We start from the raw sequence: 26,636 nt of genomic DNA, 5'->3' as shown, positions 1-26,636 counted from the left end.
CTAATACAAGGAGTCAGTAAGGATCACGCATGAATTTGATCTGTAAACTAACTATGAGGCAAGAACTCTATACTGTTATTCATTCTATACAATTGAAGGCAAAGACTGTCTTTTTCTTCTTGGTTTCCCAGAGAAAGTTAAACACATTGTAGGAATTCAATAATAGGTTTTACTTTAAAATCAATTCCATTAAAATCTGGTTTTAGATGTGGTGCATATAAAATAGACCATTCTCTTCTCAGAACTGAATCAAACAGATTATCAGATCCATCAGCTCCTTGGTTTCAAGTGGTAGAGGAAAAAATCATGAATAGGAAGAGGGGGTACTTGACTTTGGTCTATTGGAGCCAATAGCTGTTCCCCAGTGAGCAGCAGCCAGAAGCAGGGTTTCAGTTAGCATGAAAACCAGATTTCAATCCAGAATCTACATCTGGGACAGCTGCAAATGTAACCCTGAAAATCAGCTCAGGCCCATGGGCCCAGGGCCTAAAGGAAACTGGCCAAAGGTAACTCCAACTTTGCATCATCAATCAGAAGTATTATCATGAGTATCTTCAGACAGCAGAAGGGAAAGAAGGAATTAATTTGTGCCATGTCTTAGGAGGTTTACACTGTGCCAGTTGCTTTGATAATATATTATCTCATCTGACTTTCACAAGAGCTTTATGAGGAAGGAATTATTCTTTAGCGCAGGGCCTGGTACACAGTAAGCAGTAACTAAGTGATAACTGCTATTAATGCTATTAATATTGATAACCTTAATAATAATAAACCAAAGCACAGTGGGCTTGAATAACTTGTCCAAGGTCACAGAGTTGGTAAAGCTAGGATTTGAACCCAGGACTTTCCACCCAAAAGCCTGGAATTTTTTTTGCTATACCCTTTTGCAGGAAGAGAAAGACGGTGGTGTGAAAACAGTTGATTTTCCAACCCTTTAGCCAAGCTGCCTCCATAAACTGGCTACTTGAGACCTCCAGGCACCTAAGACTCTCTTTTGTCTCCCTCTCTCTCACTCAGGTTGCTAAATTGCTATGAACCATGGCCCAACTGTACTACAAAAAAGTCAACTACTCACCATACAGAGATCGTATCCCCCTGCAAATTGTGAGGGCTGAGACTGAGCTCTCTGCAGAAGAGAAGGCTTTCCTCAATGCTGTGGAGAAGGGGGACTATGCCACCGTGAAGCAGGCCCTACAGGAGGCTGAGATCTACTACAATGTCAACATCAACTGCATGGATCCTCTGGGCCGGAGTGCCCTCCTCATTGCCATTGAGAATGAGAACTTGGAGATCATGGAGCTACTGCTGAACCACAGCGTGTATGTAGGCGATGCATTGCTCTACGCCATCCGCAAGGAGGTGGTGGGCGCTGTGGAGCTTCTGCTCAGCTACCGGCGGCCAAGTGGAGAGAAGCAGGTAAGAGAAATCCCTATGGGCTGGGGAAACAGCCTGGAAGAGTAAGTCCCCAGGATCAGAATCCTGGAAACTAGGGAAGGTTAGGTAGGCTGGAGTTAAGAATCCCTAACATTGCCCTCCTTAATACCCATCACCAGCCTATCCCATTCCCCGCCCCCCCCAAGCCCTCAGTTTGTATTAAGGAGGGCACGTATTGCATGGTGCGCTGGGTGTTATACGCAAGTAATGAATCATGGAACTTTACATCAAAAACTAGGGATGTACTGTATGGTGACTAACATAATATAATAAAAAATATTATTATAAAAAAAGTAAAAAAAATTAATTAAAAACAAAGAATCCCTAACATCACAACCCTCTGCTCTCAGAAATAGCATCAGTCATCTTGGTTGGTATCCTAGAGCTACCTGCATGGTCCACACTGAGTTTTCCTCATTTGCCTTTTCCTTGTGAGCACTTGCCCATATACATTCAATACTTAGCAACCCAAGGGTGCCTGGGTGGCTCAGTTGGTTAAGTGTCTGCCTTCAGCTCAGATCATGATCCCAGGGTCCCTGCTCAGCAGGGAGCCTGCTGCTTCTCTCTCTCTCTCTCTCTCTCTCCCTCTCTCCACTCATTTCCCCCCACCTTTCTCTCTCTCTCTTCTCTCTCTCTCTCAAATAAATAAATAAAATCTTAAAAAAAATACTTAGCAACCCGAAAATGTGTGTTCCATTTCCACAATATCCAAGCTCCTTCTACCCTCCCTACCCTCTGTTCTCTAGCTTTATTTTCTTCCTCTACTCAAAGGTTACATTTTAGAAAGAAGAGACCAAACACAGATGTGGGGTTTGTCCTCACCAGCCTCTCTCCTGGAGAATGATGAAAGGCCTTTAAATGTGAATGCCACGGTATACATGCAGACAGGTACAGGGGCTCACGTATTCTCCCAGTACCTGTGATGCAACTACATTCCACCCCTAAATGTTTAGGGTTTTGCCTCTTAGACTCTCCTACCCTCCAAGGCACTTAGGCTTAATACTCTGGAATCATCTTTGAGTCCTTCCTTTTCCTTGCCTCTGTGTCCAATCCCCAAGACCTATGGTTTCTTCCTCCCCAATCTCTCTTTCATACTTTCTTTCCTTCCACCACTCTGCCTGTACTCCTCATCATCCCTCTCCTAGATAAGTGATTCTCAAAGTGTGGTTCCTGGACCAGCAGCATTAGTTAGCATCACAAGGGGAACTTGTTGGAAATGCAAATTCTCAGGCCCCACCACAGATTGATGAAATCAAAAACTCTGAGGGTGAGGCCCAGCAAGCTATGCGTTGACCAGCCCCTCCAGGAGACTCCTGATGCACACTCAGGTTTAAGAACCACTATCCTAGACTAACATGAAAATCTTCTAACTGGATTCCCTGCCTATAGAACCCTTTCTTTCTCACAAGCCATCCTGAGCAACGATGCTGGCTTATTCTCCCCAGTTCAGCACAACAATCCTGTCATTCCTGTCCATGCTTTCAGTGACTACAATGTCTCATTACAAGAGAAACCAACGCATGAAGTCTAGCACTCAATACCCTTCAGTAATGGTCTTTTCCAGTCCTGTCTCCTGCAGGATTCTCCTAAAGCCCTCAAGTCAGACAGGTCTCTTGACTCTCTATCTTTGGAGCATAGTAGGGACAAAGAAAATACAGAGCAAAAATAGTACAAATCAAACCCCAAATTGCAAATTGCTTAGGTAAGGAAAACACTTGACATCAAACATTATGGGATATGACCAAAGCTTGATTTAAGGGAATTAATAGCTTTACTACTTACCTGCCCAGTTAGACAAAAAGGAATGGAAGTAAGCTAAGTGATAACACATAGATTAAGCATTGGAATGGAGCCAGCAGAAAGAAAGAGAGTAGATTAAATTAAAAGATTACTTTCTGTGAGTAAAAGCCCTGAATGCCCCCATTCTCCATCAGCACTTAATATAGTGCAGCTGTATCCCCACACTAGGAAAGTGCCTGTAATAACACAGGCACTCAATAAATACTTATTTTATGAACAAATAGTATGCAGCCAGCACTGTGCTAAGCATCTTACACCACTGAGCTCATTTAATTCCCCCAGCAACTCTGTTAGGTAGACACTATAATGACTGCCCCCATTCTACCAATGAGAAAAATCAAGTCACAGTTGAATCAGTTGTCCAAGATCACAGTGTCAGAGCCAGGATTCGAACCCAGGCAACCAAACTCCTAAACCCACCCACTTAACCACTTGATTGTACTGCTTCCATAGCAATCTAAGTCTTGGGATATCCAGCATAGGAGTTCTGAGACTAGAGTTGATCAGTGAAGGATAGAGAGCTCTCTGGAAAGGACAGGCCAAAATTTGGATGAATAGCGAAGTAGAGAATTGTGGACATGTTCCCTACTCAGTCTGTGTCACGATTCCCATCAAAACTGATTTGTTCTGTGCCCTGTTTTCCCACAGTCCTGCTAAGGGCCTGAGTGATTTACTGTGTTACTCTGAACTAAGACTTACCCAAATACCCTGCTCTATAATGACCTTGCCCATCTCTGAGATTATGTAGCCATTAGCTCTATCCTTCCATTGACACCAATCACAAGCTACTATGTATTATTAGCCAGCCTTACTTGCCTAAATGTCTAGTCTCTGTAACTAGATTGTTTCTTTTTCCTTTTTTAAAGATTTTATTTATTTGTCAGAGAGAAAGAGTGAGAGAGTGAGGGGGGAGCACAAGCAGGGGGAGGGGCAGAGGGAGAAGCAGGCTCCCCACTGAGCAGGAAACCTGATGTGGGACTCCATCTCAGGACCTTGAGATCATGACCTGAGCCAAGGGCACACGCTTAACCAACTGAGCCACCCAGGCATCCTAGATTGTTTCTTCAATGTCAGGCATAGCTTAATGCCCAACCATTTCCATGTTTTCCCCAATAGTACCCAACCCAGGGCCTAGTATATAATAGATGATATATAAATATTTGCTGATGAATAAGAAGGAGTTACATGTATCACTCAGAAAACTGTATGGCTAGCTGATTGAACAAGACATCGTGGACTTTCATATTCAATCCCATTTAGCTTCATAACTGTGGTGAAAGATAGGAGAGCACAGGGGAGTTTCCAAAGAGAAGGCTAGCAATACCAACCCTATCTTATTTTTGAAAGTAGGCTATGTCCTTATTTGATGGCCCCTATCTCCCCAGTCTTTCCCCTGTGCTCTGGCAAACTCTGAGGAAGAAAGTCACCAGGAGAACTTACTCTAAAGTACAATCTAAGGCATGACCTCCCCTGGAGAAAGACAGTGCTTAACTCACAGGAATGAACCACTAATGGTGAAATGTCAGGCATATGGAAGAGGGGTGAAGCTGTTTGGGACAGGCTGTCTTTTCCCAAGATCCTTTCAAACACACTGCCAATACAAGACCTCCTTTGTCCATACTCCAAAATCACATCATATGTACAAACGCACAAAACCATCAGCCCCATCCCCAAGTCTTTTCTGAAAGCTTTCTCTTCCCACTCTCCTCTCTCCCCCAATCCCCACCACCAGCCTCTGCTAAATTTTATTTTCTCCCATTGCTCTGACAATCACTGTGATAAGTCATATGTCAGTAACTATAACAACAGGCTGTCACAGTGCTGGAGTTCTGCCTTTCTGGGAGATAGAAACAGGATTTGTTTACCTGGGAACAATCAGGGATGTGAGCAAACACAGGCCTCCTGAAGGAGCACGGGTCCAGCTGGGTAGGCTCACTCTCAGGAAGGAGCCCCTCCCACACACAGAATCCAAACACCTGGCCTTTTTCCTGGGCCCTCCCTCATCTCGCCAAGGGACTGGGCACAGCTGACCTCCATCAGTCTTAGGTAGCTAAGTGAGTGCCCTTTTTGGCTTTACTGGGCAGAGTTTGGTCTCAGGCTAGCAGCAAAAACCCGTCTGCTCAGCCCATCGTGCTCTTCTCTGTCTTCTAGCCTATCAAAAGTGCTCTCAGATAAAGATCAGAGGTCAGGCATAAATGGCTGACACTGGCTTCGAGGATCAACACTCACATGGAAACCTGCGTTTTTCGTAGGGACCAAAACCCAAAGTAAAAATGGCGATGCTTTATCAGAATTTTCTGCACCAAACAAATATAAGACTCTGTGTGTGTGTTGTTAGTCTTTTTCTTCTTGTGTGTGTGTTCTGCTGAGGTGTTCTTGCTGCTCCGGAAATCTGTCTCTCTTGGCAGCATCCACTCCCTGACCACCGCAGCCTATTTCCTCAGTGGCAGATTTTGTGATTCCTCGGGGTAAACATTCTTAAATAATTATCAGAATTCAAAAGTTTTGTACTACAGAAGGTTTAGCACCAGCCAATTTCTTATATATCAAGCCTTCTCCCTTTGGCCCACTGACTCTGGGACCCACTAGAGGAGCATCAGCAGCCAGAGGAGAGTCTTGCAGCTGTGCCTGATCAAAACCTGCTCAAAGATTAATCATGGCACGTATGGAGAACCTGTCAAAATATGGACGCCTGAGCCCCTACAGAACCAGAATCTCGGGGTTTGAGCCTGGAACCCACATTTTAATAAGCCCCCTCTCACCCATTTCTAGGTAAGAGGTCTATGACCCTCTCTGTATTTGTTTCCTAGGACTGCCATAACAAATTCCCACAAAGTGGGAGGCTTAAAATAAAAGAAATGCATTCTCTCATAGTTCAGGAGGTCAGAAGTCTGAAATGAAGGTACCAGCAGGACTGGTTCCTTTTGGAGGCCCTAGGAGAGAACCTGTTCCATTCCTTGGCTTGTAGCTGCATCAATCTCTGCCTCCATCATCACACAGAGTTCTCCTCTAGGTCTTTTCCCTGTGTCTCTGGGTCCTGATCTCCCTCTCCTTTCTCTTACAAGACACCAGCCATTGCTTTTGGGCCCACCCTAATGCAGGATGACCTCATTTTAACTTGACATCTGCAAAGACCCTTTTTCTAAATAAGGTCACATTCACAGGTACTGGGGGTTAAGACTAGACAATGTCTTTTGAGGGGACACCTTTCAACCCACTATATTCTCTATGAGAAATACTAGTCAGGCAAGTAGTTTTCAAACATTTTCAGAAGCAGAGCCTTTCATTAAATGAAATCCTGTCCAGACATAAAACAGACAAACAGACCCACGCAGAGCTGGCCTAGTTTATGTGCAGATCAGGGCCCGAAGCCCCACTTGTTCACACACACACACACACACACACACACACTCCTATACCTCCCTGGCCCCTGAAGAGCACGCATAGCTGGAAAACCACTCATCTCAAAGACAGAATGACAGACTCAAATTCAGAGTTTGAGGTGCTAACCAGCTTGTAGCTAACAGGGTGACCTTGGGCAAGGTACAAGATCTTTTACACATGTCTAGTTACAGAATCACCCTACGGCTTTGTTTCCTTATATATAAAATGAAGCTAACGATACCAGTCCCTACCTAATCTAGGGGCTTGTTGTTAGGAAGAAAGAAGATAAAGATACGTTAAAGTCTTTTGAAAAAAAAATATAAACGCTAAACAGAGGTCAATGACTGTTATTCTTGGCTTCATTCCATCAATTTGACTTGGCCTGTCATATTGTGTGAAGAGACCAGCTGGCAAGTGGCACTCATCACAAGGAACCACTAGTACAATGAGTGAGAGAGAAGCTGGTGAGCAAGCTGGCCCAGTTCACAGATTACCTCCTTCCACCTGGCCTTGATGACAACGGTCTCCCTTCTCCTGTTAGGCAAGCTGTATAACCTCAAAGTCATCCTTCCTCATTCACTGGCGTCTTTAAGGATTTAAGCAACAAGGAGGTAGAGTTACTGACCTCTGTATCAACAGCCCACCCAAAGAATTTTCTTTCTTGGTCACTTGCGTCAGTGCAGGCAGGTGGAAAGAGGCTAAGCCAACCTTCTCCCCAAGGCCCACCCCTCTGGGCTCTGGCATAATTACTCATTTGTCTGTGGCAGATGGCTCCAAATTAAAATTTGTCTCGCAGATGAGCTAGTGAGATTAAGTTTCAACAACACTGATAAGTGTTTGTGTTAAGATTATAGAAAATCAGCAACAAAACATTCCATTTACACCCTTCTATCTGACTCGTGGTATCATGGAGAGATTGTACAGGGTGGAGGGGAACACTGAGGGCCTGAGCAAAGGTGACTGGAGCCCAGAGAGGAGAACTAAGGAGTCTAACCTCTAAGTATCAAACACTCAACATGAGAGCAGAAAGTAAAGGGGAGAATGGCAAAAGTCACCCTGCTACTCATAGACAACCTGAAGTCATAGAAAGAACGTAGGCTTTGCAGTCAGCCACTTATTAGTTGTGTTTCCTTGGACATATCACTTAATCTTTCCAAACATCAGTTTCCTCATCTATAAATGGGAACAATGGAGTCTACTTCATAGAGGTAAAGTGAGAATCAAATGGAATATTGCACGTATATTACTTACAACAGTGCCTGACACATAGCCAATACTTGGAAGGGGTAACTAGTACTACTCCTACTCCTACTAGTTAGAAGCTATGCTGATATCACCTGCTGGCTAATCTCATGTATCCATTTTTTCAAAAACGTGGTAAGCGCCCACTCGCACATAGTAGCTGAGAGTTCAGACTGAGCGACCTTGACAAAGTTGTTTACCATGATTGAGCATCAGTTTCCTTATCTGTATAATGGGGATAATGATAACTGCCTATGTCACAGATTGCTGCAAGATTTAAATACGAATTCTTTTTGAACATTTGGCATAATTTGAGGTACCTAGCATTCAATATATGAGACTTATATTCTTAGCATTAATACAAGATAGTATTAATATTATGAACTCTTTGTTACCTAAATTGCCCAATCTAACAGAAGGTATTTAGTCTTTGTCATGATCTGAGGAACAGCTTTAATTCTCTGTTTTTCATTCCAAAATCAAAGTTCTAGACCAAAAAAATGGGTTGTGCCAATCAACTCGAGATAATAAATTAGCCACTTCTTGGGAGGAGGAGGTCAGAATGATTGAATCACATCATAGCAGCCAAACTGATACACTGAGTTACTTCCTCTCGGGTATCTGTGCTGACTTCCAGTGGACAAGGCCTACTGCACTCCCAGAGCACAATTGTAGAGAGTTTAGAGATTATTTGGCCTGAAGTAACATTTCCAAGGTCACTCAGCTGAGTCCGAACTGGCACAAATGCTTCCAGTCTCCCAAGCCACTCTTTCCACAACTCCACTCTGCCTCGGAGTGACCATCAGAAGTGGTAACGATTACAACGAACCTGAAAATAAGCAAAGCAGCTCCAAGCAGTGTCTCTCTGGAACAACTCATTGATGACAGAGTTTCAGCAAATGATTAATTCTCTTCAGTTCTATTCAATTGTCTAAGTATTTTTGACTGCTAATTATATACCTCACAATAAAATTGAAAGATACAGTGAGTGCCCTCAAGAAATGTATAGTATTGTATGGAGAGCAAACATGCACATGCTGTCCCTCCAGTCGCCGCCCCTCTTAGTGAGCATGGCCTTCTGTGTTCCAAGGGACACAAAAGATTTAAGGCAGTGATATTCACCTCTTGGAAAAAAAACCCACAATTACTTAAACTTGGTTTCAAGAAAACTGCATAATACCTCATGAAGAAGAAACCATGAAGTAATATAAAAAAACAACCACTAAATAAAAACACATGTGAGTTTGTAGCCATGCTCTCCTCCTCCCTCCCTTCAGGGCTACCACCAACTCAAGGTTTCCTTTCTAGAGCTTCGTGCTCATGGTTGTGTACAGCCCTAACATACACATGTCCAGCTAGGAAGTTTCCTATTCTCCTCTGTCCCAGGGCAGGTGTATCTCATCTGCCTGTGATATCATCCCCTCCTCCTTCACCTCACATGTTTGATTGTCTAAAAGGCAGCCATTTTCTGTCTCCCTTTCACCCTAGACTCCTCATTGTTATTGGTTTTTCCAGCTCATAGCTCTTGTTACAAATTCAGTTCAAGTGTGAAATATCAGTGCAAAATCCAGATCTCTCCTTCCATCTCCCTTCCCAACTGTCCTATCCCAGTACACCAAGCACAACCCTGTTCCTTTCCATATGCCAACAAAAACCATGGGACAGAAATAGAACAGTGCAAACAAAGGTATACTACATCATCCAAAATGTGTGATGTGGACAATATAGGAAGACACTCTGGACACAAGTAGACACAGAGGTTTTAAGGGGGAACATTTTTAAAAATAGGCTTTGAACTGGAAAGGAAGAAAGAAGAGGATAACACACTGATCAGAGGGAAGCGAATGAGCAACGTTGAAGGGAGTGGGCATGATGGCGGCCTATTCACGGTGGCTGCTGGAGTAAAGGGTTAGTGATGAAAGCAATGCTTGGAACTCCCTTACCCTCACAAGGTTAGCCTCATGATGGAAGGCCCTACATACCTAACCCAGAGTCAGGTTTCTGTGCTCATCTATCTACCGTCCCTCTTGTTTTCTCTGATCATAGCTGGAGTAAAGGGGAATTAGTCTACAGTCACTGGTTGAGCTACTCCTTAGTTGAGACCTTGGTGAACAGTCACCATCATCCCAGCTGGTTGTTACTGGTCCTCTGACTGGAAGTTGGGGCAGAGAAGCCTGAAGTGGGTTGAAAGAAAGAAGCTGGACCCACTGATAACCCAGGGGGACTGGTTGAACAGCACCACCCCTCTGCCAGTATTTGTGAAGAGCTGGTCATATTGATATTGATCTTTGACTTTTTCCCCTTTCATCTATCTACTTCCCCAAATGACATTCTCTCCCTCCTCTCTTCCAACCCCTCCCCATACACACAGTTACAATGTTGGTGTCCCACTTCAATCTCATTGGTTGCCAACTTTCTTGACTTCCATGATATCATGCCTATCTAGTACGTCCTCCCTCTCTGACCACTGCCTTTTAGTCTCTTCTTCAGAGTCCTTATCTTTCTTCCCCTTCAATACTGGTGCTACCTGGAGCTCTATCTCTTCTCCTTTTGTAGCTCAATATCTATCATGAGAGCCATAATTTCTGTTCCAAATTTCAGCTAGATATACCCACCTAGATGTACCCCAGACCTTTACAGTTCACTATGTCTAATAATAAAAAATAGTAAACACTAATTTGCACTTACTATGTGCAAGGCACCATTCTAAGTTTATAATACACATTAACTTGTTTGATACTCACAACCATCCTATGATGAAGGATAATACTCATTCTTACAAATGGAGGCATTAAGGCACAAAAAGGTTAAATAACTTTCCCAAGATTATACAGCTGGTAGGTAGACTAACTGGGATTTAAACCTAGACAGTCTACTGCAGGGCCTGTGTTTTTGCCTGTGCTAGCCTCCATGACCTCCTTTGCCTGCGCTTTGCCCTCCATGACCTCCTCCTCATCCAGTGTATCCTCTTCCAGGTGACAGCATCCTCATCCCTCCAGTTATCCTTCCAGTATTCTAGATTTGAAATCTTGCAGTGGTCTTCATTTTCACCCTCTTCCTTGAGCCACCCACACCAAGCTGGTTACCAAGTCCCTTTAAATAACTTAACTGAGGTGAGGAGGCAAACATATAAACAATTAGTCAAAATATAAGCACTGTTAGAGATAAGAAAATACTGTATTTGTGGGAGCATAGGTATCTGATCGTGTCACTCAAATGGTCAGTGTTGCTTCTTATTTCCTATAGAATAAAGTTCAAAATACAGGTGCAGGGTTAATAGTTTGAGGAAAGAGGGCTGGCAATTCATGTTGATTTGTCACTGATAAATCCAGCCCTAAGCTTAGAGGGTTAGTGAGTCCAAAGGACAAGATAGTATAAGGGAAGTGGTTTCTTCTACCAGGAGAAACTCTCCAGAGTCAGGACAACTACCTTAGTGAGGAGCATCCTGGATTCAGGGACCTGCTGGTAAACATACACTTAATCTGGTAGCTATTCTCTACTGTAAAAAGTATGTCAGGGGCGCCTGGGTGGCTCAGTCATTAAGCGTCTGCCTTTGTTCTGGGATCAAGCCCCGCATCAGGCTCCTCCGCTGGGAGCCTCCTTCTTCCTCTCCCACTCCCCCTGCTTGTGTTCCCTCTTTCACTGTCTGTCTCTTTCTCTGTCAAATAAATAAATAAAATCTTTAAAAAAATAAATAAAAAGTATGTCAGCCCTCTGAAGTCTTCCATAGAGGGAAGGTAATCAGCATATGATTACCAAGATCTTGAATGAGGGAGTTTCCTATTTCACAATGCTATCAGTGGATTGTTACTACCTGTCCATTAGTTTAAAAAAAAAAAAAAAGGACTGTGAGCCAGATAATAAAAAGGCACTGAAAGAACTTTCCAAAGAAATACAAATCAGAGAAGGGAGAGGAGCACCATCCCAGTTGCAAATCTCCTGCATGTCTACCCCCTTTACCTCCTCCTCCAGAAAAGGGGGATGATGACCCATAGCAAACACTTCTGAATTTGGAGAGTGGAATTTGTAAATCTCCCACTGCTCTTCAAGGACAACCTGGAGTGATTTGATGTTTGTGGCCACCATCAGCTCCATTATTCGTATGAGAATTGTGGATAGAACTTTTGAGCTAAAAATGACCTCTAGAAATCCTCCAATCCATCCCCTTGTTGTCAAATAACCAGGTAATAATTTCCCCACCTTCTGATGGGCCCACACAGGGAAGGCTTCAATCCTTACTGAGATAGCCAGAATTTAGAACAGTTTGGGCTTTGTCTACCCAACCAGAATGAAGATATGTCATATTTACTCAAGGCATTTTCTCCCTTTCCCCACTCCATTATTTCTTAACTTTCAAACTGAGGTTATTTAAGTATGAGGGACCCAGATCGCCACCACCCTTCTCCACAACCATGTTTATTTTGGAGTTTTTGTTATAAAAATAATACATATTATTACTCTCAAAATCCACTCTCTAGAAATCATCATTATGAACAATATAGGTGTGTCCTCCTTGGTATTTTCTATGCATATTTAAACAGAAACATATACGCAAAAACACGTACACAGACTTCTTTTCACAAATGTTCTGCAACTTCTTTCTTTTTCCTTAACAATACATTGTGGACATCTTTCCAATAAATAAAGATATTTATCTTTACCATAATCTTTTTAATGACAACAATATATCATACAAATGTGCCATATGTATTTAACCAGTCCTTTATTTATGAACATTTAAATTGTTTCAAGGATATTTAGGTTGTTGGATTTTGCTTTTCTAAACAATGCTGTGATGAATATCCATGTGTTTGTGTGTGTAAGTGTGTGTCTTTGAACACTTGCGTGATTATATCTATAAGGTAAATTCTTAGTAATGAGATTATGGAATCACAGGGTATGTGCCTTATTTAATTGCCAAATTCCTCTCCTACCAACAGTGTGTGAGAATGCCTGTTTCTCACATACTTGGAATCATAGGTTGCAAAAAAGTCAATGATTTTGAGAAATCTTTGTCAATCCAACAGTTAAATATGCTATCTCATTATTGGTTTACATTTGAATTTTTATTGTAAGTGGGATTTCATACCCTTTCATATTGTAAGCAATGTGTTTTATTCTTCTGTGAATCAACAGTTCATTTTTTAACCCATTTTCCTACTAGTGTCTTCATCTTTTTCTTACTGATTTGTCTAAACTCTTTGTATATTAAAGTCATTAGCACTTTATTCATTCTTAAAAATTTTTCACTCTGATTTATTAAAGAATAGTGATTTTTAGAGTCTTACAGCAAGTCTGGAGCAAAGAGCAAAGCTAATTGTATTCGAGATCTTTTAACCGTTTTTGTATAAAATTATACAATTGTTTTAAGTGATGCTTAAAATGTCTTAGCGTCTCTCTGGTGTAAGAAAGCCAGAATGAAAGAGAATTCATGCTCAATCATTCCTTTATTTTTAAGTTGCCAGTTTAGTGCTTAAATACCTTCTGTTCAAAGGAAAGAAAGGCTATATGGCTGTTATGGCTAGAGTTTACCAAGTTGGAGGCATAGAAAAGGACCAGACAGGCCTACACATCAAGTGCAAGGGAAATAGAAATGACACAAAAACAGGAAAAAGTGTTGATCTTTAGCCGAGGAATGAGTTCTAACACCCAAGCAATGACAATAATCCATTTAATGCATTCTTTGCTCTGACTTCATTGGCAGCAGAATTGCTACTTCAGAAAAAAAGGGAAAGTATCAAATTATACAGGAAAACATTTTCCTGAATTTCCTCAGTAGGAAGGAAACATATGAGAGAGGAAATGTGACATGAAAAAGTTATACTGTTTCTGGTCTAAACTCTCCAAATTATCTACATGGATCAGATAAATAGGATAGTTTCCAAATTCTTACTTTACTTGATGACATATTGATATAATCATCTAGATTAAGAATGTGTTTGGGACACCGACAGAGTAGACAGATACCTGTGTCAAAATAGAATGGTCAGACAACCTTAACTGATATGCCAGAAAAATTCTTGATAATGTAGAAGCTTTTAGTGTCTTCTTGTCCTGCAGTCAATAAAATGTCATTTAGTCCTGGAATAAAACAACCTTAACAAGCTCGGAAGAGGAGAAGCCCTCTCTAGACTGATTGTACCAACAACCTCCATTGTATGTTATTCAGCATATTTTTTTTCTACTTTGATTTGAGAAGAGCTGGGAACTTAGGGAATTCACAAAAGGGATAAACAAAAAAATTCTTGTGTTTGAAGTATGTGAACTGCAATTATAGACTCCTAATATCTGGAAGTGGCTCTAAGAATAGAGGAAATCATGAGATTTCCATGACAAGAAACTTTACAAGCTTTGAATCATTCCAGACCACCCTAGAATCTGACCATTTCTCACCACCCCTACCACCTCACCCTAGTCCAAGCCACCATTACCTCTTACCTGGACAATTATCAAGGCCTCCTAACTGATCTCCCTGCTTGCCCTCTCAGCCCTATACAATCCAGTCTTTTCCCAGCAGCGATCAGTCACCCTTTGAAGACATAAGCCAGACCATGTCACCCTGGTCAAAGCCTTCCCAATCCCTTTCCAGTGCCTTCAAGGCCCTGCATGATCTGGCCCCCTGTTCTTTGCTCTCATCTCCTACCCTCCTTCACTCGATCTGCTCCAGCCATAGTCACCTCTTACAAGGACAGTCTAGCCTCACTGCCTTTGCCTGAACTGTTCCTCATCCAAGTAGCTGCATGGCTGGCTTCCTTCTTTTGATTAGATATTTGCTCCGGTGCTACCTTATTAGGCAGGCCTTTCTTGAGCTCCCTATATAAAAATAACACCTTCCCATTGCTCCCTACCTCCTACTTCAAGATTATCCACAGCACTTATCACAACCTGACGTACGTTTGTTGCCTGTGTCAACCTCTCTAGAGAAGTGACCTTGTGTATTTCGTTCATTTTTAAATCCCCAGTGCCTAGAACAGCTTTTAGAACATGGCATGTACTCCATAAATGTTTTTATTGAGATATAATTGACATAAAACACATTAGTTTCAAGTGTACAATATGATTTGATATTTATATACATTGCAAAATGATCACCACAATAAGTCTAGTTAACATCCATCACCACACACAGTTACACACTTTTTTCTTGTGATAAAAACTTTTAAGATCTACTCTCTTAGAAACTTTCAAATATACAACCCAGTATTATTAACTATAATCATCTTGCTGTACATTAGCTCCCTAGCACTGATTTATTTTATATCTGGAAGTTTGTACCTTTTGAACAACGTCATCCATTTCCCACAGCTCCCACCCACCACCTCTGGCAACCACCAATCTGTTCCTTGTATTGATGAGTTTGGTTGTTTATTTTTTAAGATTCCACATATAAGAGAGGTTATACAATATTTGTTTTTCTCCATCTGACTTATTTCACTTGGCATAATGCCCTCAAGTCCATTCCTATCGTCACACATAAGTAGTTATTTGAATGAGTGAAAAGATTAGAAGGTCAGACCTAGAAGGATTGTCTAGTTCACCTCCTCCCCATCTTATAGATAGGGACAGTGAGACTCACGGAGGGGAAGTGATTTCTCCAGGCTCAACGGACTGACTCATATAGCAGAGCCAAGATGCATAACTTCTGACTTTCAACTGAGTGTTGCTTCCACTACATTAAATTATTCTGTCTTGAAAGCCACCCAGAGTAAATTCTATGACATTCCATAGCAACCCATTCTGGTGTCTGTCTTCCTTGCCTCTAACCTAAATCCTTCATCTTACAGGCTAAACAATTTTCTCTACTTCAGCTCTTGGTGAAGAGAAAAGACATTCTAAAGATATATAAACCTTCTTTCAATCAAATATTTCTTATTTCAAGGAGCTGATATTTGCTATGAACAAAATCCAAGGCAAGGTTTCTGATCTCCATGGTGCACCCAAAAGACTTATATCAACTCCGTGAAGCAAGCCTCTCTTGTTACATGGCAGAGATCTAGAGACCCAAGGAAATAAGGCCACATAAATCTCTAAGTGACAATATCTTTGACTCCAGGTTAGTGCAGTTAGTGCAAGAGAGCATTAAAGTATATTCTCTAAAACTAAAACATATTTGTGTCTAAAAAACAAACCTAAGAGCCCCTAATATTGCATCTGAAACAGTCATCTGTGATATAGATATAGTCATAATTCACAGCTTTTGCCAACCAAACAGCCTTGCCTTGGACTACTAAGCGGGTATACAGTGGTGAGCCCTGGCTCAGCTTCGATGCAGTTATTTTTCTGCCTTCCCCTTTGAGAGCTTGATTTCTTTCTTCCAGTGTTAGAGTCACCATCATTTTAATCAGAGACTGACATGATTTCTAAATTGGCTGATCCCATTTGTTAACCGGCAGCAGGACAAAGTGGGCTCATAGATTCTGTGGTCGGTGCTAAGCTTCTCTGGGTAATAGCTTGTCTGATCAGAATGGAAACTGTTCTCTAGTTCCTAGAACTGACTTGAGAGAAATGCTATAGATCTTCTTTGGGGGAAGTAACTCAAAGGAGCTAGGCTATTTTTACCTGGAAATCATTCTTTGGTCATTCCCACTACTTTTTTATTCAAACTACCTCGGAGGAATCCTGAATTCATAATTTCAACCAAATGATTCAACTGGTAGTGTCAGTTCCATCCCCCTTGGTCTTCAGGATTGGAGAATACAACCCAGTAGCCAGACAGAACAGTATAGTGTGATTAAAACACTGAGCTGGCTCTCTCATTCTGGAGGTCTTCCTTTGGAACCAGGCTGAATTATTTCCTAAAAGACCCTTGAACCCAGCATCCATAAATTGATCAGATGAGCAAGAGGCCAACTTGTACCTAGAGGAAATGAACTAACTATAAGATAGAAAAGCATGCTTTTTTTTTTCTGAGCAGGGCAGACTAGACCAAATGGCTTTATTCCCAAAAATCAGTATCACAAAGCACTTAAGAGTTAATATTAGTGAACTTCTTGCCAATGGTGAGTATTACATTGATGAAGCAGCAGTACAACATCCACTGTGGATGCAGCCCATCATCATCTCCTCTTCTTCTTTACTCTTCCTTTTCCTACTTTTTGGTTACTCTAAGAGTCTGAAAGTACAGGCCAGGGTACCATGGACTTCACCTCCAAACATGTGGTCAGCTAGTTTTGGAGGACATGGCCAGGACCTCCACCCTACTATGACCAAAGGTAGCCTCAACCTCCACCATTTGATCTTCTAGAGTGATTGCCCTCCAATGAGATTCCACGAGCCTTGATCTGGGCAACTGTCTCTTGGCCAGTCACCTTGAGGATATGTAGCTCCTGGGCATGGACAAAGAACTACATATTGGCTACTGAACCAACCACAGCCATAGCTGCCCCTACCATGAAGATAAAGTCAAGAAATAGGAAGAAGTACATCCTCACTGTCTGCTGCATGCCATGTCACTACTCAAGAAAGCATTCTTAATAGAAGGTTCCATGCTAGAAAGAGCAGCCCATGGGTGCTGAGTAGTGTTTGATGGGGCAGGAAGGAGATGTAGCCACTCAATTTCAAAACCATAATATCAGTAGTGAAGAGATACAAAATGACGTATCACCACAGGACATATTTGAGCAGATGCAGAATAGTAGAAGTGTTACCAAAGGGATTAAACATCTATTATGAGGTTGTACTATGTCATTTCCAACATCTCTTCCAACCCTGCAATTTTGCAATGTGTTTACCAGCTGTGGTGCATGATATGATGAACAAAATCTAGAGTAGAGTTCTCATATTGACTCCACCCCTCAACTGTTTATGTGGCCTTAGACAAATTACTCAATCTCTCTATAGTTTAACCTCTTACCATTGAAAAGCAAAGGGGGTAATACTAAATAATACTCCAGAGGTGCTGTGAGGAAATGAAAAATGTTTTGAAATTATTCTAAAACTACTTTATAAACCCACATGAAAAAGGTACTGAGGTACTGTGCCTGACACATAATTGGTGTAGTAGAAAGAATGACTATATATATATATATATATATATATATATATATATATATATATATATATATATACCATAGGGGAGTTCACTAATAATTCTACAGGCAGTGATGTCATTGATACATTTCTAGAATAAAACTTCTGCAGTTCTGAGGGGCACCTGGGTGGCACAGTTGGTTAAACATCCGACTCTTGGTTTCGGCTCAGGTCATGATCTCAGGGTCATGAGACTGATCCCCACGTCTGGCTCTGCACTCAACAGAGATTTTCTCTCCCTCTCCCTCTGCCCTTCCCACTCGTACTCTCTCTTTCTCTCTCTCTCTAAAAATAAACAAATAAATCTTTTTTTATTATTATTATGTTCAGTTAGCCAACATATAGTACATCATTAGTTTTTGATGTAGTGTTCAACGATTCATTGGTTGCGTAAGAAACCACTTCTGGAGTTCTGGTGGATATCTGTTCACAGGATTAAATGAAACATAGTAACAATCTAGACCATTTCTGTGTCACTGCAATCAATCCAAGGTGTATTAACCTCTATCCTCAGAAAGAGTAAGGCACCCCAGTGTTAATTTGGTGGAGCAGAACCTTGGCAGGGTAGGAAAGAAATCCTAAGGCAATTCCGTGCAAGTGTCGTTTGCCCCGAACTCTTCCAATGTATGTCTGGGGCCTCCAGGGAGTCTCAAGTTTATAAATGAATGGTATTATGAGAGCACAGATGAAGAAGAGTTTGCTGAGAGCTAAGCCTCCTCCTTGCATACCAGATCACCTTTGCTTCTCTCTTCTGACAATAGACAGTCCCCAGCATCTATAGAGCTCTCTGCGAGCTGGGTGCTGTTTCCTCTCTCATGAGAAGTTGAGGGTGGAATAATCAGATATCTGGGAACCTCAATCACTACCTCTTGCAACATTTCATCCCTCTTTTGGATTCTTGTCCCCTATTAACTGAATATGAAGGTGAAAAGTAAGCAGTAGTGAATTTAATGTGGAACCCTAGTTCTTTCTAGACTCCTTCCATTAGCCCTGGCCTGCATTTCTGAAAAGGTGCCCCAGAGTGAAAGACGTCAGTGAAGCCATAAGGTGTGTCTGGTTACATGTGTCCTTCAGAGAGAGGGAAATGTTTTGCAAGTGACTGAAAGGTCATCCTTACATTTGAAATGTCTTTGCCTTTCCATGCTTCAGATCTGGGGCATGTTTGACTTCAGGGAAGTAAGGACAAGGCAGCTGATGTCTTCCTAATTCGGCAATGATCAGCACCTAGCTTACCTTTCTCTGAGAAGACAGCAACCTACTCCTGTAGCCTGGGAGTGCATGGGAGAAAGACAGGCATGAGATAGGAGAAACAGTAGCTCTGAGGTTAGAAGCCCAAAGTAGCTCTCCCTTCTCCCCGTCTGCAACCAGAGGCAGCCAAACTCCTGCCCCTTTCCTTTAACACTTGGTCTGTTCTGACACATTTTATTCTGACATGAATAAAAGGCATTCTGCTTGAGAAGGCACTATTGACCATGCAGCTGCCAGTCCAAAGCAATAAAATTAAAAGCCATGTCAGAGAGAGGAAGAAATTATGGGGGGGGGGGGACATTTGTCTTGAGTTTTTCCTCTCAAAATTCAATAGAGGGAAAATATATGAGTAAATGCAGTACATTATATGGATATTAGTAAACCTTTGTTTGTCAAAGACTGTGTTTGGAAAGAACTTGCTCGAGACTGATGGTGTCAACATGATATGGGCATTAAGCTCAGTCATACAATGATCTAAGCTGCTTTTCCTATCAACCAAAAGTTACATACTTTTAAAAATATGACCCATTTATTATTATGACTCTGTAATTTAATTCTGGCCATTGTGTACTAAAAAATCAACTATTTCTCATGCTGTATGCTGCCATAGCCATCAGAGACTTTTTAAAAAAGATTTTATTTATTTATTTATTTATTTGAGAGAGAGAGAGAGAGAGAGAAGGAGCATGCATGCATATATGAGCAGGGGGAGGGACAGAGGGAGAGGGAGAGGGAGAGGGAGAAGCAGACTCCCCAGGGAGCAGGGAGCCCGATGCCCAATGCCAATGCAGTGCTTGATCCCAGAACCCTGGGATCATGACCTGAGCCTAAGGTAGCCACTTAACCCACTGAGCCACCCAGGAGCCCCACCATCAGAGATTTTGAATCTTGTGTTTCTGCTAAAGAAAAAAATGTTAAGAATTTTTTTAAAGATTTTATTTATTTATTTGAAAGAGCATGAGCGAGGGGAGGGGAAGGGGAGAGGAGGAACAGAGGGAGGGGAGGGGGCAAGGGAGTAGCAGGTTCCCCACTGAGCAGGGAGCCTGACACAGGGCTTGACCCAAGGATCCTGTGACCATGACCTGAGCCGAAGTCAGATGCTTAACCAACTGAGCCACCCAGTAGCCACAAAAATATATATATACTTGAAATGAGTTTAGCCGAGATGCCTGTTCTAGGTGGACCTAAGCTTCTTGGCATTATCCAGGCTCAAGCATCTTTTCTTAAAATCTTCCTAACCTCAGCCAAGTCCTGCTACAGAGGGAGGGGCTCCTTATTGTATGGGTGTTTCTGAGAGAAGCCACTTGGAAATCCCAGGTGGGGAGTTCAAGAAGAAAGAACCTAACTACAAAATTCCCCAGGGTGCCTCCAGCAACGCCAGACATAACACGTTTCCTGTCACGTATGGCAGTCATTGTAGGTTTGTCTCATGTTTGCCTGGAACATCCGTAACTCATGGAGTTTCCATTTGTATGATAACCAAGGGTACTGACTGTGCTGGTGCCATGAGAGGCATGGGCCTTGGATCCTTTTCGGTGCTACTTTGGATAATAGAATAATAGTAGTGTGCTATGGGAAGGTGATCTACATGATGAACTGCCTAGATCGCTGCCACTTTAGCCCTTCGGTACCACCACCTCCAGATAAAGATACTTCATTCCCATGGGGTGACTCTTCTAGTCCAGGCTCTGGGACTTGTCCTGTACCTGATCTTGGGGACTCTCAGATCTGGAGGCCAACAGCTCCACAGCTCAGCATCCAGTCAGCCAAGTTGCTGGTTCCCACTGAGTCCTGTATTTTGGTAGCCATACCTAAGCCCTTGCTTTACTGTCACATAACCAAAACTCTGCTTTTACACCCTGCTTTTCTAAACTGCAGGCAATTTTGTGCCACAGGGGGGATATTTGGTGATATCTCAAGATGTTTTTGGCTGTCACACTTGGGGAAGAGTTGTTACTGGTATCAAAGGGGTAGAAGCCAGAAATGCTGCTAAATATCTTACAAAGAGCAACAATAAAAAAATCATCTGGACCAAAATGTCAAGAGTGCTGAGGTTGAGATTTCCTGGACTAATTCCAGTAACTAAGTCCCTATCTTATATCCTGCCCAGTACCCCCATTCATGTTTCCAGACCTCTACAATACCAACCATCTGCCTCCTAGACCTCTGTGTACAACCATACACTCCAGGTACACTGTTCTGCCCACATATTAAGAAAGCTTTCTTAGGAGCACCTGGGTGGCTCAGTTGGTTAAGTGTCTGCCTTTGGCTCAGGTCATGATCCCAGGACCCTGGGATCAAGCCCTGCATTGGACTCCCTGCTCAGTGGAGAGTCAGCTTCTCCCTCTCGCTCTGTCCCTCCCTGCTCATGCTTACTCTCTCTCCTCTCTCTCTCTCAAATAAATAAATAAAATCTTAAAAAAAAAAGAAAGTTCTCTTATCCACAACTAGCATGTCTGGGCTGCTTCTGATGCCAGACACCCATCATTCTACCACCTTGAGTCCATATCACACACCTGTTAACAACCCAAGCTCTGGATCCAAACTTCTTGGATTTAAGTCCTGGCTCCTCCATTTGAGGAGGAGCTGTGTAACCTTAGACAAGTCACTTTACCTTTCTGAACCTCAGTTTTCTTATCTATAAAATACAAATAATGGCAGTTCTTACCTCATAAATGAGATAATACATATCAAGTGCTTAGCAAAATTTCTAGAACATTTTTAAGAATTTAGTAAATGGGAGCACCTGGGTGGTGCAGTTACTTGAGTGTCCAACTCTTGGTTTCAGTTCAGTTCCTGATCTCATGGTCAAGCCCTGCGTCAGGCTCTGCACTCAGCACAGAGTCTGCTTGTGACTCTCTCTTCTTCTCCCTCTGCCCCCCCCAAAATAAAAATAAGTAAATCTTTAAAAACAGAAGAACATGGTAAATGTTTGCAATTACCCATTGCTAAGGCACTTCTAGATTGCTTCGGCAGGTCTCTCTTATCCAGTGATTATCAACCTTCTAGAGCAGTGCTGTCCAATAGAATTTTCTACAATGACAGAAATGTTTTTTATCTATACTGTCCAATAAGGTAGCCATCATATGGCTATTGAATAGTTGAAATGTAGATAGTATGACTGAGGAACTAAAATTTTAAAATATTACTTAAAAATAAAAATAAAATATTACTTAATTTTAATTAATTTAAACAGCCAAATATGGCTAGTGGTCATTGTAATGCACAACACACTTCTAGAGTTTTTCAAACCTAATATTCTACTGAAAATAAAATTCTAATAAGCTCTCCAGGGGAAAGGAGTGGCATTCCCACTCCCTGTCCTAGCCATTGAGAATTATTGGCCTAGTAAGCCACTGTAGTGATGGGAATGTGTTGCAATCCTCAGGTGGTTTGGGATTGAAGAGCCTAAAACTGGTGTGACTAATTCTAGCTAGTTCTGCCTCTCCCTGCTCCAGTTAGCCCACTGCCAAACAGACCTCACACCCTACAGCAGCATTTTCCAACTGGGGTGATTTTGCCTCCCAGGGGACACTTGGCAATGTCCAGAGATATTTTTGGTTGTGAAATCTGAGGGAAGGGAGAGCCAATAATGGCGTCTAGTGGGTAGAGACCAGGATTACTGCTAAACATCCTACAGTGCACAGGACATCCCCCCAAAACAAAGAACTGTCCGGCCCTGAATGTTGAGAAACTCTGCCCTGGGGGGATTCTAAAACAACCTCAGACATGGAAGCATTTATTTTGCTCTTAAAGGTCTCCAAGAACAGGAGTACCTGGGTGGTCTAGTCAGTTGAGCATTCAATTCTTAGTATCAGCTCAGCTCTTGATCTCAGGATCTTGATCTTGGGTTCATGAGTTAGACCCATGTTGGGCTCCATGTTGGGTGTGAAGCCTACTTTAAAAAAAAAAAAAGGTCTCCAAGGACAGAGGTCTCTAACCTCCCTGAAGAATTCAGTGCAATGTTCATACTAACCCCAGTTTACTCTCTTCAGATTACCTGCAAGGAAATTGTTTCTTTCCATATTAGGGACAGAGTTTTAAAAATCAATTTTTCAATCTGAATTGCAAAGAAAAGAAATCTCTAAGATGATGGAGGCTATAGAGAAGGAAAACTGGATCCAGTTTGCCAATTAATAGGATATGGGAAGGAAAAGAGCCTTTGAACCTGCCAAAGTTTTAGGATGAATGACAGATTATGATTTCCACAGTATGTAATAAAACAGCTGACCACATTACCCCAAAAGGTGATACAGTATAAAATGGTAAAGACATTCTCAAATGGTGTTGGATTTAGCTATGTTTACAGCTTCTAAAATCATAAGGGACTATTTGGAGAAGCCTGAAATACTAGGGCCATGCCTCTTCGAAATTGATAGCATAGAAGGAATTCATGCTCTCCCCCAATACCTCCTGTGCCTCAGAGACAGAAATCTTTGCTATAAGGCCCACGTGCCTGAGACAGTCATTGGGCTAAATCTTATATTTTAGGTCTTCTGAATTTCTCCATGCTGCAGTTTAGGTACGTTTTCTCTCATGTTGTCTTCAGGGAAGAAGTTGAAAAGCTTCTATGTTCATTTTAGAAAACCAAACCAAAGATATGAACAGACACTTTTCCAATGAAGACATACAAATGCCTAACAGACACATGAAAAAGTGTTCAAAATCATTAGCCATCAGGGAAATTCAAATCAAAACCACACTAAGATACCACCTTACACCAGTTAGAATGGCAAAAATTGACAAGGCAAGAAACAACAATTGCTGGAGAGGATGTAGAGAAAGGGGATCCCTCCTACATTGTTGGTGGGAATGCAAGTTGGTACAGCCACTCTGGAAAACAGTGTGGAGGTCCCTTAAAAAGTTAAAAATTGAGCTACCCTATGATCCAGCCATTGCACTACTGGTTATTTACCCCAAAGATACAGACATAGTGAAGAGAAGGGCCATATGCACCCCAATGCTCATAGCAGTTCTGTCCACAATAGCTAAATCATGGAAGGAGCCGAGACGCCCTTCAACAGATGACTGGATTAAGAAGTTGTGGTCCATCTATACAATGGAATATTATTCAGCTATCAAAAAGAACGATTTCTCAATATTTGCTGCAACATGGATGGCACTGGAGGAGATAATGCTAAGTGAAATAAGTCAAGCAGAGAAAGACAATTATCATATGATTTCTCTCATCTATGGAACATAAGAACTAGGAAGATCGGTAAGGGAAGAAAGGGATAAAGAAAGGGGGGGGTAATCAGAAGGGGGAATGAAACATGAGAGACTATGGACTATGAGAAACAAACTGAGGGCCTCAGAGGGGAGGGGGGTGGGGAATGGGATAGACTGGTGATGGGTAGTAAGGAGGGCACGTATTGCATGGTGCACTGGGTGTTATACGCAACTAATGAATCATTGAACTTTACATCGGAACCTGGGGATGTACTGTATGGTGACTAACATAATAAAATAAAAAAACATTAAAAAAAAAAAGAAAACCAAACTGGATGATTTAGATTATAAACCCATTTTTCTTCTAACTCTGAGCTTAGGGAATCTCTAAACTATACTACATAATCGTCCCCTACCCTTCACTGCACTTTGTCTAACTATACACCAAATGCCTCCATGTAACAGCAATCCTCAGGGCCAGATATGCAAAATTCAACCCTGCAGATGTTTTACCACTAGACGGAAGAGAATTGATGACCTTATGATGTCGCCTTTGCTAAAAAGATTGAGGATAGTCATGTAAAGAGAAATTTACACCTGCTCAGGACTTATGCCCACATTTAAAGTAGCTGTTGAGCAGTAGTATTCTACTTCTGGGGCCTAGCACCAGCTGCCTGGCTTGTCTCGGGTGTGAATAACTAAGAGAAGCAAGAATGTGGGATCAATAATTGCTTCACGAATGTGACACAATCTCTCTCTCAAGCCTTGTCCTTCAATTACACAACCATTCAGTCTGATGCCTGCATATGAAATGAACAACTTTAAAACAAAACACCATTTGGCATGTGCATAGAGCATGAGATGAAAATCATTATTGGCAGAAGGAATACTTTCAATAATATTTAACATGAATTTGGCTTCTAGATTTCTGGCCTTGTTTTTTTCATACCTTTTTCAAAGGTCTCTTACCCACTACAAACCGACATGAGGTCCTTTTCTTTATCCAGCCTTATTCCACACTGCTTTTGAGAGTAATGGAGAGAATTACCCTTTCATAACTTTGTTACACACTCTGAGAACCAACTGAGCTTAGCTTTTATGACCCCAAGCTCTTCTAGGCCTAAACTGGCAATCCTGGTCATACCTACCAATTTTCAATTGTATGGCAATGAACATAATTTTCAAGTGTATGGCTGTGAACCACTTAAAATGAAATAGAAATTATTGGCTCCTTTTTTTTGCATGAAAGACTCTGTTTTGGCTCACTCTGATTTTGTTTTCCTGGCAAATGTGGTTCTATCAAGATCGGTACCCACTGGGGGCTCCTGGGTGGTTCAGTCAGTCAAGTGTCTGACTCTTGATTTTGGCTCAGAGCATGATCTCAGGTTGTGAGATTGAGCCCCATGTCAGGCTCTGCACTAGACTGTAGCCTGTTTAAGATTCTCTCTCTCTCCCTCTGTCCCTCCCCACTTCTAAAAAAAATCAAAAATTAAAAACAAGTTTTAAGATTTTATTTATTTAGGGGCGCCTGGGTGGCACAGCGGTTAAGCGTCTGCCTTCGGCTCAGGGCGTGATCCCGGCGTTACGGGATCGAGCCCCACATCAGGCTCCTCTGCTATGAGCCTGCTTCTTCCTCTCCCACTCCCCCTGCTTGTGTTCCCTCTCTCGCTGGCTGCCTCTATCTCTGTAGAATAAATAAATAAATAATCTTTAAAAAAAAAAGATTTTATTTATTTGGCAGAGAGAGCAAGAGAGCACAAGCAGGGGGAGCAGCAGAGGGAGAGGGAGAAACAGGCTCCCCACTGAGCAAGAAGCCCAATGTGGGGCTCGATCCCAGGACCCTGGGATCATGACCTGAGCCAAAGGCAGATGCTTAACCCACTGAGCCACCCAGGTGCCCCTAAAATTTTTTTTAAAAGATCAGTACCCACTGGAAAAATGGAAAATAATCAATGGTAATTTGTATCAAATCCTATGATATAGTTCATGTCAATCTTGTTCCCTTCACATGATCCTCTGCCTTGGTTGGATCACTAAGGTTTCTGCATCTGGGCTCTCAGCCCTGTCCCAAAACCATTACCATGCTACCCAAACTCACACTGGTCATGTGATAGACAATGACATGGAAAACTCTAAATCAGCTTGGCAGCATCCTCTTCCCAGTAAAGCAATCTACAAGAAAAATTTAAAAATTACCTGTGACCTATAAAAAAATGAACCAAGAACAGTGGCTTTCCTAAAGAGATATTTGTATCAAGCTTCACCATAGGGCTATCTGCCAAACTAACTACACTCACATTGGCAGATTGGGGCTCCATTCATCTTTGCAG

The 26,636-nt window shown here is 42.0% G+C and overlaps 1 protein-coding gene across 1 annotated transcript in view; it reads left to right on the top strand.

Annotated features, from left to right (window-relative positions):
* Positions 1–1,038: 1,038 nt before the first annotated feature.
* The window catches only part of TRPC5 (transient receptor potential cation channel subfamily C member 5), a 141,447-nt gene continuing 115,849 nt past the window's right edge, over positions 1,039–26,636 (top strand). The window contains exon 1 of the mRNA XM_026478848.3: positions 1,039–1,416. Within this exon, the coding sequence (XP_026334633.2) occupies positions 1,039–1,416 (378 nt within the window). The remainder of the gene's footprint in view (positions 1,417–26,636) is intronic.

The sequence above is a fragment of the Ursus arctos genome, chromosome X (assembly GCF_023065955.2).
Source record: "Ursus arctos isolate Adak ecotype North America chromosome X, UrsArc2.0, whole genome shotgun sequence".
NCBI classification, from domain to species: domain Eukaryota; kingdom Metazoa; phylum Chordata; class Mammalia; order Carnivora; family Ursidae; genus Ursus; species Ursus arctos.
This window is presented reverse-complemented; position numbering and strand designations above follow the sequence as displayed.